Below are 15,706 nucleotides of genomic sequence, written 5' to 3' on the forward strand. Positions count from 1 at the left end.
GAAAAGGGCTGCCCAAGCGCTACCGGCTTCACGGTTTGCCTGGCAGCCCCCAGACCTTGCGCCACTGGCCGGTGCTTCCCCAGTGCAGCTGGAGTCCGGGAGGGGAAGCGTCCAGCCGGGGGTGCAAGGTCTGGAGGCTGCCCAGCCAACCATGCTCGGGCTTCAGGCAGCCCCCATGCCTCCGGACCCTGCACCCCCGGCCGGGCACTTCCCCTCCCGGCCTCCGGCTGCTCTGCTCCTCCCCTGACTCTTCGGCTCTGTTTAAGAGCTGAGTTACCCGAGCGCTCTGGCTTTGGGCAGCCCCCTTGCCTCCGGACCCTGCGCCGCCGGAGCAGAGCAGCTGGAGCCCAGGAGGGGAAGTGCCCAGCCAGCGGCTGGGGTCCGGAGGCACGGGGGCTGCCTGAAGCCGGAGCACTCGGGCAGATTGGCTCTTAAACAGAGCCAAAGAGTCAGGGGAGGAGCAGAGCAGAGCAGCCGCAGGAGGGGAAATGCCCGGCCGGTATTTTTCCTGGACATGTTCCGCTTTTTGGCAATTCCCCCCGGACGGGGATTTGATTACCAAAAAGCCGGACATGTCCGGGGAAAAAACGGACATATGGTAACCCTAATATAGACCCATAGCCTGGGATTTTCAAAGGAATCTAAGGAAGGTAAGTCCCCAAGTCCTATTGAATGTCAAGCTGAATTGGGTCTCCAGTCTAGATCTCCTTATAAATACCCCAACCATAAAGCACTGGGCAAACAGAAAGTGGACTAATGACACAGCATGATTGCAAATATATGTATTTTTAAGGAATAAATAAATAGCAGATCTTTGAGTGGAGAAGTAATACTGCTCGGCTTCAAAAACATTTATAATTGCTGAAGGAGTTACACCAGTAAATTACATCTTAGTACTACTGGGGCCTTGGGACAGGACAACGATGTGTGATATAAAAAGTCTATAAATTAAACAAACTATATGAACAGGTGGGGGTCTCAGATGGTATCGCACAGTGGTAGGCAGAATAACCAGAGTGCATGTGTTTGTAGAGCAAACCACTTGGTCAAATACTTAGGTATCCCTTGCCTGATATAAAAGACACACACAGACTTAAAGTGACAGAGCAATGCAGCTGGCACATATGACTGAATTTGGCCCAGCATCTTTAAATGCTTTTCAGTAGTATACATAGGTTCTGATTTATCCTTACACTGTTACATTCCAATGAAAATCCATAACCGCTCCATGACATAATCCTTTTTCAGCCTCTTGGTCTGTTTCATTTTTGCCACATCCTTTGACCGCCTCAAAATAGTTACCCAGGTCCAGATTCACAAAGGTATTTAGAGCCTAAAAGCACCTAAGCAAGTTAGATGCTTAACTCCCATTGAAAGTCAATGGGTGTTTGTTTTTGCCAATCCCACTAGGTTTGTAACTTTAGGCACCCAAGTATCTTTGTAAATCCGTCCCCTAGAGTTTTAAAGATGGAAATTTCATCCAGTTTTGGCTCAGTTAACCATGTAGTTCTTTAGTTGTGTTCCTTCTGGTATTCGAGGTCAAACTGCCTTTTGGATCAAAGTGATGTGACCAGTCAGTTGCTCTAGGTCAGGGGTCGGCAAGCTGCAGCTCTGGAGCCACATACGACTCTTTGGCTGCCCCTTTGCAGGCAGCCATTTTTTGAGAGGGTGCAGGCTCTGGCTGGGAGGTGCTTACCACAGGTGGCTCCCGGCCAGCAGCGCAGCAGGGCTCTGGCTCCACACTGCTCCCAAAAGCTGCTGGCACATTTCTGCACACCGTTGGGGGGAGGGAAGCAGCAGGTCTCCGTGCGCTGCCTGCGCCCGCAAGCACACCCCTGCAGTTCCCATTGGCCGATTCCCGGCCAATGGGAGCTGTGAGAACAGTACTGGGGGCAGGAGCAGCACGCGGAGCTGCCTCCCCACTCCCCCCCACCGGGAGCACGCAGAGACATGCCAGCAGCCAGCTGCTTCCGGGAGCAGCATGGGGCCAGAGCCCTGCTGCGCCGCTGGCCAGGAGCCATCTGTGGTAAGCACCTACCGGCCAGAGTCTACACCTCGCACCCCCTCCTGCACCCCAACCCCCTGCCCAGGTCAGAACCTCCTCCTGCACCCAAACTCCCTCCCAGACCCCACACCACCTCCCGCACCCCAATCCCCTGCTCCAGCCCGGAGCCCCCTCTTGTTTATTTTCAAATTCAAATGGCAGAAGTCACATTAAAAGTATTGGTGAGTAGTAATGTTGCCGGCACAGGGGCCCGAGGATAGCAACAGTGAGGTTCGGTGCCCGGAGTGCTTCACGCCAATAAACATACCGGGGTGGAGAAACAATCAAAGTTTATTTGAGATCTCAAAGTGGTGCAAGGAGACAGGCAAGTCTCAAATCGAGCACACCAGCAAAAACAGTTTCTCTTCTTTATACATTTTACAACTAAGCCCCCTCCTCTCTCCCCCTCTCTACCACCGCCCCCACTCCCCCTCCCCTTTCTACCAAAGACATGTTTATACATTTAAGCAACTAAATCATTCTAGGGCTATAAATCTAGCTTGTTAGTAACTTCTCTCTAAACAGTTATTTGGTCCTGTTTACCCTTAGTTTATTACCCCTTCCTCAGCTAGAAACATGCAAACCTCATCATTATTGTTTGGTACCTGAAATGAGCAAGGTCGTAATTGCTAACTAGCTATTTACACATTCCAATACCTGTCCTTGGCTGTTAAGGTCGATCAGAGTTAAACATGGAAGAACAGAGTTTAAACATGGAAGAACTCTGACTTAGGCAGGCCTAGTAACCCCAACAGTAATAACTTTAATATGTTCAATTATTATTAGTTGATAAATTGTAACTCTACGAGTAGCTTTGCGTGTGATGTGGCTCTCAAAATATTTTGGTCAAAGACAAAAACAAAAAAAAGTCTCTTCTTCTTTGAAAGGTTGCCGACCCCTGCTCTGGGTTCTCCATTGTTGAAGACTAGTTTTCTATCCATATAAACTACTGCAATTATGCTTCAGTCATATCCTTTATGAGATTTTGACTTTTACTTTACCCCTTGAAACACCTCTATATTTTATGTGTATAACCGTATTTTCAGTTAGTCATAGCCAGTGGATTCTTGGGAACAATAATTTAATAATAACAACACCTGTTACATAGTCAAAAAGTATTCTGTTGTGTGTTTTTTGTTTGTTTGTTTTTTAAGCAAGGGACTTTACCTTTAGGAAGCATTATATTAATTATAGACTCACAACCTGAAAAAACGTTAAATTAAAACAAAGAATCCGATTGTAACCAAGGCAATAACAAACAGTGAGTCACAGTTTCACCTTCAGTGCTAGACTTTGGATAAAACCTGAGAGAAACAGTACAGCATACCTCCCACACTTCCTGTAGGATTACTTAACCTTTCAGGCATGGATTGGGACCGTTATTAACCCCCTTTCCTCTCTGAGGGTCTTATGCCATATGTCTCCATAATAAATAGAATTTGCTCATGGCCTCTTCCTGCACTCTGCGTGCAGAACTCAAGTGATTAATGAAGCACTGCCTGCTCCAATATGTATGTTACCACTAGATTAGAGCCTAAGGAAAAAGAAACCTCAACCGTTGAGCTAGGCAAGTAGGCAGTGCAGATTATATATACCATGTGTGCTGCATTTTTCAAAGCTCTGTCAAAATTGCCCCTGCAATATATGTACAAGGAATAGCATTGACACATGAGCATGCATTTTCGCAAGAATTTCCATCTGCAATTTTCTGTTTTCAGCCCTGCTAGCAGGAGCACTGCCAGCTTTTTTGTGACCCTAGGTGGCAGAAGGTCTCGCCCCCGAAATACGCCGACAACCGGGGCGGCCGAAGATCTCAATTCTGTCTTCTTCCTGTTCTTCTCCTCTCATGGTACTGCTCTGCTACCTACTCCAATATAGGAGAACTAACTTAAAATGCCTTATTCAAAAATTTTAAGTAACACTTTGCTGTTCAGGCATTTGAAAGTTATGTAACTTTTCTTGTCTGCATAGTAAACACTGGCATTTTTATCTGCTTGAATAATCAAAGTAATGCTTTTAGTGCCTTCTTGGTTGCAAAGATTTGAACTGTTTCCTGAAGGTCCACAGTCTGGGCCAGCTCATGCTTTATTGAGATGGTTGCAAGGCCGACCAGCCTCTCCTGTGTCATTGTGGAGCGTAGATGTGTTTTTATTAACTTCAGCTTGGAGAAGCTGCGTTCTCCACTGGCAACTGTTACAGGAAGTGTTAGAAGTATGCGCAGAGCAACAAAAGCATTTGGAAAGAGGTTGGTCATCTTATTAGTGCACCTATATTCCAGAACAGCCTTTGGAGTTGATCCTGCTGAAATGTATCTTGAAAGGGCTTTCAGTTCATCACCTGAATCACTTGCATCAATATCACGCATGTCATCATGTGTCTCTAGTGGCCTGCATGGCTGGTGTAGGTCTTCTTCAGGTATAGTGAGGAGTTTTGGAATATCATACAACATCTCAAATATACTGCTGTGTTCCTTGTGCTGCATGAAAGGTTCTTCAACTGACTGTATTGCACAATCTAGCACCTGGTTAAAGAATTCAACTTTGAATTGTTGTTTGGGGTCTCTTATGGGATTATCTGTGCCTCGTAATCAAAATGTCGTCTTCTTCGGTGACCTTTGTATTCTTGAATGGGTGGGAAAATAGCTTCAGTGTGAAGTTCCTCTGCCAATTTCTGTGCACTCTTCAGACATTTTGAAATCCCTCAACTGACCGGTAAGACTGTAGGTATGACTTTGCTTTGTCCAGTTGTTCCATTTCTCCAGATATATCAAGATCAACACCTTGGAGTCTCTGGCTTACAACATTTATTTCAAATAGTATGTCATGCCACAACACTAAGCCACACAGAAATTTGAAGTTATGTATGTTTCTGGTGATTCCATTTCCCTCTGCCACTGTTCTCCCACGAACAGTTCCTGTCATAGCATTATCCTCCATAATGGCAACTATGGCATCATCGATCTTCCCAATTTGGTGTTTGATAGGCTTTATCGCCTCCACTTGACTTTCCCATCATGTGGCACTTGGTGGTTTCAGTGTCAGAGAGGATGTTCCCAGATGTTGCTTCAAAATTTGCCATCAGTGAGTTGATGCAGAGAAAAATACATAGATGCTTTGAATTACATTAAAAAATTCAGCAGCCTCACTAGAAGCTGATGCTGCATCACTGACCACCAAGCTCAATGAATGAGAACTGCATGGGACAAAAAAAGCTCGAGGGTTTAACTCTCGGGTCCATGTCTGCACTCCTCTGTTCTTTCCTCTCATGTTGGCACCATTATTGTAGCCCTGACCTCTCATGTCCGCTATTGCAATTCCTGTACCTTCCAGCTTTTTAAGAAGCACATTTGTCACACCAGCTCCTGTAGTATCATCAATGTCAATAAATTCTAGAAAATGCTCTCTGACAGTCACTATTGCAGGGAGATTTTCACTAGGTTCTGTTGTTACAAAACACACCATTAAAGTCATTTGTTCCGTATGGCTGATGTCAGGTGTGCAGTCCAGAATAATAGAGTAATATCTTGCTGACTTCAGATCTGCCACAATCTTCTGTTTGACTTTTGTTGCCAGTAACTGTATGATCTCATTTTGAATTGTTTTTCCAAGGTAGTGGTGTGTGTACATTTCTTGGGTGGTGACTCTTCTTAAATGATCCTGGAGTACTGCATCAAACCCAGCCATCAGCTCCACAGTTTTAAGGAAGTTTCCATTGTTTGGCACATGCAGCTGATCTGAAGTGCCACGCAGTGCTAGGTTTTGGGTAGCAAGCATTATCACAATGGCAATGAGCCTTTTCAGAACGTTTTGCCGGTAAAGAGACTCTGAAGCAATCTTCTCTTGATGCTGATCATCTATGGTGCCCTTTAACCTTAGTCTCATCTCAAGCTCTTTCCACCTATGGAATGCTCTCCGGTGATTTGCTGCCTTCTCATGGCATGTCAGATTTCTAGCCAGCTTTTTCCAGTCCTTTGTTCCTGTAGAACCCAATCTGGCTGGAACATTAGACTGGAAGAATTTGCAATGAAAACAGTATGCAGCATTCTGGGTTTTTGAGTACATAAACCATGGCCTCTCCACTTTGTCACCATTGGGGATTTCATGCCAGTAATGTGTTGGATGAAAACTTCTATTTTCATTGTCTTTGGGGAACATGCAGTTTTTCACTTGCTGTGGCCCATGCAGTACAAGGAAGTCCCTCAGGCTATTGCTCAAGTGGGTTCACAGTCCTGGATCATCTAGACTTAAATAACTAAACTCAGCAGCAGCTGTTTCTTCCGCCTCCACCACACTCTTCTTTGATATACACTTTTCTTCAGGAATGTGCATGGTTACATCCGTTTTAGATGGAGCTATGGATGCTGCAGTAGCTGCCAGGTCACTTGCACTCTGACTAACTGGAAGAGCAGGCATCTCCTCACCACTCACATCCTCACTGGGCCTGGAAGGCTCACCATGAACATTTGTGTCTATGTATCTCAGGAGAGCTCCTCCCTGCTTAGAAAAGCTTTCTTTCTTTTTCTTTCTTTCTTTATTATGCTGCTCCAGAGGGGCGTTTTCTTCTTTCACTCATGACTGCTGTTCTGTGCTAGCTATAGTGGCTCTCAACACTCAATTGAAGGTGACAAATAAGCAGGCTGGTAGCAGGGCCTGAGTGAGGCAAGATATCAGTGTCTTCAGGGTCTAACTGGCTCTTAGTATTTCAGTTAACTGCCTGTTTTCCTCAAAAAGAAGAACAGGAGTACTTGTGGCACCTTAGAGACTAACAAATTTATTAGAGCATAAGCTTTCGTGGACTACAGCCCACTTCTTCAGATGCCTATAGAATGGAACATATATTGAGGAGATATATATACACACATACAGAGAGCATAAACAGGTGGGAGTTGTCTTACCAACTCTGAGAGGCCAATTAATTAAGAGAAAAAAAACTTTTGAAGTGATAATCAAGCTAGCCCAGTACAGACAGTTTGATAAGAAGTGTGAGAATACTTACAAGGGGAGATAGATTCAATGTTTGTAATGGCTCAGCCATTCCCAGTCCTTATTCAAACCGGAGTTGATTGTGTCTAGTTTGCATATCAATTCTAGCTCAGCAGTCTCTCGTTGGAGTCTGTTTTTTGAAGTTTTTCTGTTGTAATATAGCCACCTGCAGGTCTGTCACTGAATGACCAGACAGGTTAAAGTGCCACAAGTACTCCTGTTCTTCTTTTTGCGGATACAGACTAACACGGCGGCTACTCTGAAACCTGTTCTCCTCAAGTGGGTCCAGGGAAGCAGCAGGAAACAGGAAGCTCCCTGAGAAGCTGGTGTTAATCAGTCCAGGCTCCTGGGGGTGCTAGAGAGGTACATAAGAGGCTCCTCCTCCTCTCTCTCCCTGCAGCTCCTGCTGCTTTCTGTTATTCCCTCTCACCTTTTCTTCTGCCTGCCTGTTATGTCTCTTGTGCCCTCCTTCCTCCAGCACAGCACTCCACCATCTCTGTGCATCTAGAGCAGAGATAATACATATGCACCAGCAGCAGACACAATTTTCTACACTCTGGGTCCTAGTGGTGCACCTCCACAGTCTGGCACCTGAGGCGGCCGCCTCAGTTCACCTCATGGTAAGGCCAGCCCTGCTGCTAGCATATTTTGTGTGTGCTTCAGACCCTGATTTTAAAATTGTAACTCTGTATGCATATTTTGGGTTATCATGGAAAACAATTGTTCTGTAGTTGGAAAATGTGCCTTAGAGTATCCATTCATTGCTAGAAGCTATATTAGTGTAATCCCTTTGTTACTTTAGTCAATCATCCATCAGAACATAGGATGTTTCTAAAAATTCTCACTTGCTATTATTCAAATATTTTTATGAAGTAGTTGTTTTGGCCTCTGGCCCCATAAGAAAGCTAAGAGGTAAAAATTATCTAATATTTAAATATCTATAATATGAGAGACTGAAAAAATGACCTATTGCTATCCGAGAACATTGCTTATCCATTACCTGAATATAATACAGTGAATACCTAACACCTTTTCCATTTCTCCTTGTTCAGTCTCCAAGTAATATTCATGTTATTAGCATCATAGGCTGAGCATATATTGTCCTTTTGTTATAAAATAGTGTTTCCTTAAGACTGGACTTATGGTAGTTTTGTTTCAATTACAGGCAGTCTCCATCGGGCTCTCAGTGTTCCAGAACATGTTTATAACCTGGACACAGTCGATAATTATTTTGTTTCAAGACCTCCACATGGAGTCACATATTCTGCATCTTTCCAGGTGAGGAAAATGTAGGCAATAACTGAAAATACGTAGAAATGCAAATTCATGACTTTGTTTGCTGCCACAAACAGTGGCTAGATTTTTTTTTTTTCCTATCATGTTAAATGTTCGCATTGCCAATCACTGGTTTAAAGAGATTACAATCTGTGGCCCATCAGGGTAATCCACTCACTGGCCACCAGACAGTTTGTTTACTTTTGCGCAGCTCCTTGTGGCCGCGGTTCGCTGTTCCCAGCCAATGGGAGCTGTGGGAAGCAGTGGCCAGCCCACACCGCTTCTCGCAGCTCCCATTGGCCGGCGAACCGTGGCCACTGGGAGCTGCAGGCGACCGTGGAAATGTAAACAAACTGTCTGTTGGCTCACCATGGGCGGCAGGTTGCCCACTACTGCTTTAAACCTTGCAAAATGCAAGAATTTCTGCTGGGGTGTCCTTGTCATATAGGGTTAGTGGAAACCTGGGGCTTTAAAAGCACCACATACCCATGAAGAGTAATAATTATTATTTACTGTATGAAGCAATTCAGATCTGAGACAGAAATGTGTAAAGGCACATGTATAACATCTCCACCTGTGAGGAGCCTAATCCCTATTTCAAATGCTAGATCTTTTGGTCTTGTATAAGTCAATGTGAGTACTATTCTTGTTTTTGTGTCCCAGAGGACTAACATCGCCCTCAACAAAGGAAGTAGACCACTTAGGCTGAACCTGTGCTTCCTGGTTAATTAAGTAGGACCCAGTTTTAATTACAATCTCTGTTTTCTGAATGTATCTATTTACCCTTTTCAGACACCCTCACAACCAATTACATAACTGCACTTGCCTCACTGCCACCCTTATGCTCTCACACCACCCAATTAGAAAATATTTGAAATGGGTTTTACTTCACATTACAGAATGAATAGTGTCATCTCTAGAAAGGAGGGAGCACTGAAAGCAAGAACTAGAGGTAACACAGGAACCTCAGCAAAATGTCGTCATTTTGATGGTAGAAATGGAAGAACCCGGGAGAGTGGATGGTATGGGAGAATGCCTTGCAGCCTCCCTGTACCACAGTGTGGGACTGTGACTCCTGAAATGAAGCATCCTTTTCCCCCTTGCAGTTCCCTCCAGTGCCTCTAAATATGTACCTCTCTTCAATAACAAATGCAACCAACCCTATGAGCCTGACCCAATCCGACGGCTAGATTGTGCACCCCTTCCTTCCACTGGTGAGCATTCCCATTATTGAGACTATCCCTGTGAGGAGCTCCTCACCAGTGAGAGTAAGAAGTTTGCAGTCTGGCCCCTAGATGCTATGGCCTCCACCCTAAATTTATAATTCACCTTAACTTTTTAATGCACGTGCATGTAAATAAGGTGCGGTTTAGGGATTATGACAAGTTGCCAATATGCCCATTGGTACCAGAAAAGCTGTTCATCACTGCTCCAATGCAAGGTCAGATAAGCTGACGGCATGTACAAACCTGACTAGAATATCATTGTTAATGTTCTTTGCTGACATAGCCTCTTTCATCTGTCTGAGGGTCTCCGATCCTTTGCAGACGTTTAACTTCAGCTGGAGATGTTGGTGTTCAGTATCTTTTGAAAATCAAGCCCTGAGTGTGTCAATCTGAATACCTAAAAACGGAGATGAACCCAGCATGTAGAGGTCTTTTTGAATATCTAGCAATTTAGTGACTTGCTCAGGATAACACTCTGGGTTCTAGTCCCTGCTCTGCCACTATCTTGAAGTCTTGACTCCTAGTCCTGGGCTCCTAAACACTAGAATGCACTCCCTCCTCGTTTCACTGGGAGGTTAATGAAGAAGTGCAAAAAAAAAAAACCCATTGTCATCTGCATCTTTGATTGAAGTTCTCATTTTATTATACTGTAACTCCTCGCTTAACATTGTAGTTGTTCCTGAAAAATGCAATTTTAAACAAATCCAATTTCCTCATAAGAATTAATGTAAATGTGGGGGTTAGGTTCCAGGGAAATTTTTTTCACCAGACAAGACTATATATGTATACACAGTAAATTGTTTGTTTAAAACTTATAATACCATACACCACAATGATGATTGTGAAGCTTGGTTGAGGTGGTGGAGTCAGAGGGTGGGATATTTTCCAGGGACTGTCTTACTGCTAAATGATAAACTTGCACTCAGCTGAGACCTCAAGGGTTAACACATTGTTATTAATGTAGCCTCACATTCTCCAAGGCAGCACAAATGGAGGGAGGGGAGACGGCATGGCAGACACCCTGACATTAATCCCCCTCGTTGTCCTCATCTCCCCCCATGCGCGCGCACACAGCAAGCAGGAGTCTCTGGGAGCAGCTCCAAGGCAGAGGGCAGGAGCAGCACATGGCCGTGGGAGGAGGGACAGCTGAACTGCCGGCAATTGATAGCCAGCTGTGTGGCTGCCGCACAGGGAACTTAGGGGGGGTAGGGAGCTGATAGGGGGCTGCCCGTCCACCCTGGTTCCAAGTCCCCACCAACTAGGTCCAACGGGCTGCTCTTTCTGCAAGCAGTGGACAAAGCAGGCGGCTGCCAAACAACGTTATAAGGGAGCATTGCGCAACTTTAAACGAGCATGTTCTGTAATTGATCAGCAACGTTAACAATGAAACAACGTTAACCGGAATGACTTTAAGTGAGGAGTTACTGTACTATTCTACTAGCAACTGGCAAAAAATTTTATCCACCCAAATTATAAAAGAATAATTAAGAAAACAAAAGACGGTCCTGTGGCACCTTTAAGACTAACAGAAGTATTGGAGCATAAGCTTTTATGGGTGAATGCCCACTTCATCAGACGCAGGGGGAAGGGGGGGAGGATGAAGTGGGCATTCACCCACGAAAGCTTATGCTCCAATACGTCTGTTAGTCTTAAAGGTGCCACAGGACCTTCTGTTGCTTTCTGCAGATTCAGACTAACATGGCTACCCCTCTGATACTTAAGAAAACAAAAAAGCTCTGTTCTTCTGGTGACTTTTGTCCCTCTTTGCTTCTTTTGTACAGGTGAACTCACCAATCACTTACAGAAATGGCTGGGGGAATACAACCACACAATATAATTCATACAAGACAATGGAAGAGAGGAATCAAAGGCAGCCTCTGAAGAGATTAGAAGTTTCTCCCCAGAAAGATCCTGAGAAGCTGGCATATGTATACAGTGATTTCCGCTACAACAGGGGAAACCAAGTTGGATTCATTCCAAGGCATAGTGATAGGATGAGATCCAATGTTATTGTTCCAACAAGATATGCTCGCTCTGAGATTGTTGGTCATGGTAATCACGATTCTTCAATCAGAGAGCAAACTTATCAAACCCAGTTCCATAGAGGACCTTTTAATGACACAGTCTTTGACAGTGCTGCCACCAGCCCAACTGTATCTATGTACCCACAAGCTGGATTCAGTCGCAGTATGACCAACCTCTTAGTAGAGAAAGAGAACTACCCGACTACAGGTAGTGGTGTGGGACAAGTCAGATCACCCATTGCTTCCCAAATTGGATTGCAGAGCAGGGAGTTTCTGAAGTCCAGCTGGCAACAAAGTAACTTCAGAAGCTCACAACCCATGAGGGAAACTTCCCAGACAGCTGCAGTGACCAGTGCTACGGCTGAAACAGGTGGGAAAAGGATGGCAATGACTGCTGCTGTGGCAGCAGCAGCAGCAGAAAATGTTCCCTTACACATTGGAAAAGCAGGCTCCAGTGTATCTCAGCTAGGGTAAGTCTGACTCTAAATCTCCTCCAGTTCACAAATACCTGGAAGTTTTCATATGAATTTTGTACCCCACGTGTTTCCCAGTAAAAAAAGAAATGATCCCAGTCCATCAGTTCACAAAGAATAAATGCATTTCTGGCCAGTTGCCCAACAGCCGACTCAATCTAAAATATTTCAGTGTGGAAGAGTCAATTTATGATTTCTTTTTGGACTCTTATTTTGGATGAATGGAAGGAAGAAGGAAAAATTATTATTATTATTATTACTATTATTGTTAACTATATATACTATCAAATTTATTAGAGCATAAGCTTTCGTGGACTACAGCCCACTTCTTCGGATGCATATAGTTATATGCATCCGAAGAAGTGGGCTGTAGTCCACGAAAGCTTATGCTCTAATAAATTTGTTAGTCTCTAAGGTGCCACAAGTACTCCTGTTCTTCTTTTTGCGGATACAGACTAACACGGCTGTTACTCTGAAACTTATATATACTATAGTGCCAAAAAGCCTCATGACTGGGGTCCCATTGTATTAGGCACTAGTCAAACATATTTGCCTTGAATAATTTACAGTCTAACTTGCAATAATATATTGACAAGCCTTGTGCTGTTGGGTAGATTAGATGATTTCAGCTCTGGTTCATTTGGCTGTTCTTCTATAGATTGAACTGCTTGATAACCAGAAGGATATTACACAGTTTACTATATTTCACATTCCTATTTCATGTTTATTGTACATGTAATTTAATTGTTCTGCTAGCACCAACAGTACAATTAGAGAATTTCCTTTTTTTCCACAAGCGTGTAGCCTTCAAATTCCTTTTTCCAAAGCTTTATTTGCTTTCGTATTTTGTTGTTGTTGTTTGTTTGCTGCTCTATTTGATGGAGTTTTGCTATGAGGCTTGAACATTTCTGATCAGATAGCTACAGCATCATTTGTTTACAAGAAATTAAGTGTACAGACTATTAAGGTTGCAGTATCAGAGTAGAGCTTTGTTCTGTGTGTTTTCAGGTCAGGACAAGTTATCATACAGTAAAATGATTCCAGTCAAAATACAGCCTGTTTAAACAAAAATACTGAATTCCTGATGTGATTCTGATGCTCTTTTAAAGCAGGCAAGGTTAAGGGATTAAGCTGACTGAGGCTATGGGGCAGGCAGTGCTGACAACTGAATTTCTATATCTCTCCTCTGACTAGGTATGAGGAACTGACTGGGTGAATCTTAAAAGGTTTGGCTGTTCATTTCAGTTGGGATATGCATGCAAAAGTTCAGATTTTATTTGTACCTGAAAAGAAATATCTGAACCTTAGTTGCTTAGTGAAATTGTCCTAAAAAAAACTCTCAGGAAGAGCCTCTCTCATGGGCATTCCTTACTTCCTGTGTCCAGTTGGCCAGTTCTGAGAATGATCTGCCTTGAGGTGTTATGGCACTTCTGGTCCTAGTCAGAACCAGGAAGTACAGAAGCACAGGAAAATGAAACAATCAGAATAAAAATTAGCCATGCTTTTTAAAAAAACAAAAAACTCAGAACAGGTGGGGAGGTTTTTTTGCAGGGGCGGGGGGGAGAGGGGTGGAGTTGGTTCAAGTTTTAGCTCAAGATTTAGGCCAGTTCTTCCTTTATCCAGGCCAGTTTATTTCTCCATTGTATGACTGTCAGTTGTCAAATGATGGATTTGATTCACCCTTCGTCAGGTTGCTTCAGCAGATACATTTATACCGGAGATAAGGTAGACACAAGTCCGATTGCTAGCCTCCCTCAAAGGTCCTGCTAGGGGGAAGCAGCCATTCTCTGAGACTTCCCAGAAGACATGGTAAATCAGTGCATCTCCTGGGTACCCTGGTCCCATACTCTCTGTCTGACTGTATTCACTATGTGAGCAGTGTCAGTTGGCTCCAGGTTCCCCAGCAGTGCACAGACTGGGGACATGTTTATATCATTTGCTCCCAACACCAGAGGAAATTTCTACTGCATAAGCCCACATCTTGGATTCTACAGGCAGAATGAATCAGGCCCTCATATTATATTTTCCTGTATAAGCTACTATTAACTGTTGAATGGTAATTTAAGTGGCTTTGTTTCTCCACTAAGGCCCTGATTCATGAAAGCACTTACATGCCTAAGTCCCATTGACTTAAGCACGTGTTTAACTTTAAATACAAACTTAAGTGCTTTCCAGAATCATGACCTAACTCTGGACTTGATTCAAACTAAACTCATTCAGGGGAAAAGAGGAGTGCTTTACCCAGACACCAGTATATTTTTATAGAGAAGGGTTTTTTTTATAAAATTAGAGGAGCAGCATAGAACAAAATACAGAAATGATTCACAATTAGACAACATGCAGGTGAGTTTTCAAGGCAGCACCCAAAAGTAAATGCCAAAATCCAGTTAGCAAACAACTTGGCTTGTATCTCCCAAGGTAACAACACTTCAAGGGCCACAATTTAAAAACAAAACAAAATCCTTTAGCTTTGTGCTGGAATAACTTTTATGTTTGTAATTAACTGTGGGCACAAATACTAGAATTTAGATGTCAGACTATAAGACTTGTTGGCAGACTTGCTGTTCACACCTGCCAGTGTGAGTCTGTATTCTGTTGTTGTGCCTATAACTGATTGTGACCATGTTCAAGTACAGAGGCAAAATTAGTGGCCAGATTGAGGCCCTCTTTGAAAGTGTAGCCATTAACAGCCAATTTTTTTCAGCCCAGCTTTTGCGGGTACTCTATATTTTTGCCACTGGCAAATTATGGGCACAAATAATTGTGGGAAGCCTATAGGCCACCTGAGTATCTAAATACCTATATGCTCCAAGTTCAGATGTTCAGGTGGCCTAAATTGCATTTTTGAATTACAGCCATATTATGAAAATCTAGCCTTAAATTTCCATAAGGACTTGGCATTTACTCAAAGTATAAGAACCTGTATGATGGGTCATATTAGTTAGAGATTGGAAAAGACAAATAGTCAAGATATAGTCCCTGAAAAGAGATGCATCACTTGATAGTACACTTGATTTTAGACAAAAAGTAAAGAATAAATTATAATCATGTAAACTGTCTTTTAAATAATGAATTAAGAATAGATTCATTACAGGTGCTGGTGTATAACAACACACCTGCAGAACACAGGTATCTTATGTTCAGGCACCTACAAAAACTGTAATTACAAACTCTACAAATTCCCCCTTATTAAAAAAAAATCTCTAGATCTGATTAACATTTAAGTAGAGCAGAGATCGGCAACCTTTGGCACGCGGGAAGCGGCAGCCAGCACATCCCTCAGCCCCCATTGGCCTGGAGCGGCGAACTGCGGCCAGTGGGAGTCGCGATTGGCCGAACCTGCAAACACGGCAGGTAAACAAACCGGCCCAGCCCGCCACGGTACTTACCCTGGCAGGTTGCGTGCCAAAGGTTGCCGATCCCCGAAGTAGAGTATTTTTTGCAGTTCATTCTATTCCATATGAACATGGTCCATCTACTTTTACAGACTGCACAGCATAATGTAGAATTAAGTAGAAGAGATACCAGACACATTGTGCTCTCATGTACTCCATTGTAAATTGAGTAGTGTAACTACACTGAAGTCAAGGCAATAAACTGTGAGCATAAACTGATTTATTCTGGGTTTACATCAATGATACCAAAAACAAAATTTGGCCCTGCAAATGTCATTCTGTAATAG

At 43.5% G+C, this 15,706-nt stretch overlaps 1 protein-coding gene across 1 annotated transcript in view; it reads left to right on the forward strand.

Moving 5' to 3' along the window:
* PKP2 (plakophilin 2) overlaps positions 1-15,706 on the forward strand; it is a 76,690-nt gene that overhangs the window by 11,547 nt on the left and 49,437 nt on the right. Inside the window, exons 2-3 of the mRNA XM_054034281.1 lie at positions 8,192-8,304; positions 11,309-12,021. Coding sequence (XP_053890256.1) covers positions 8,192-8,304; positions 11,309-12,021 — 826 coding nt within the window. The remainder of the gene's footprint in view (positions 1-8,191; positions 8,305-11,308; positions 12,022-15,706) is intronic.

Source organism: Malaclemys terrapin, chromosome 1 (genome assembly GCF_027887155.1).
Source record: "Malaclemys terrapin pileata isolate rMalTer1 chromosome 1, rMalTer1.hap1, whole genome shotgun sequence".
Lineage (NCBI taxonomy): Eukaryota > Metazoa > Chordata > Testudines > Emydidae > Malaclemys > Malaclemys terrapin.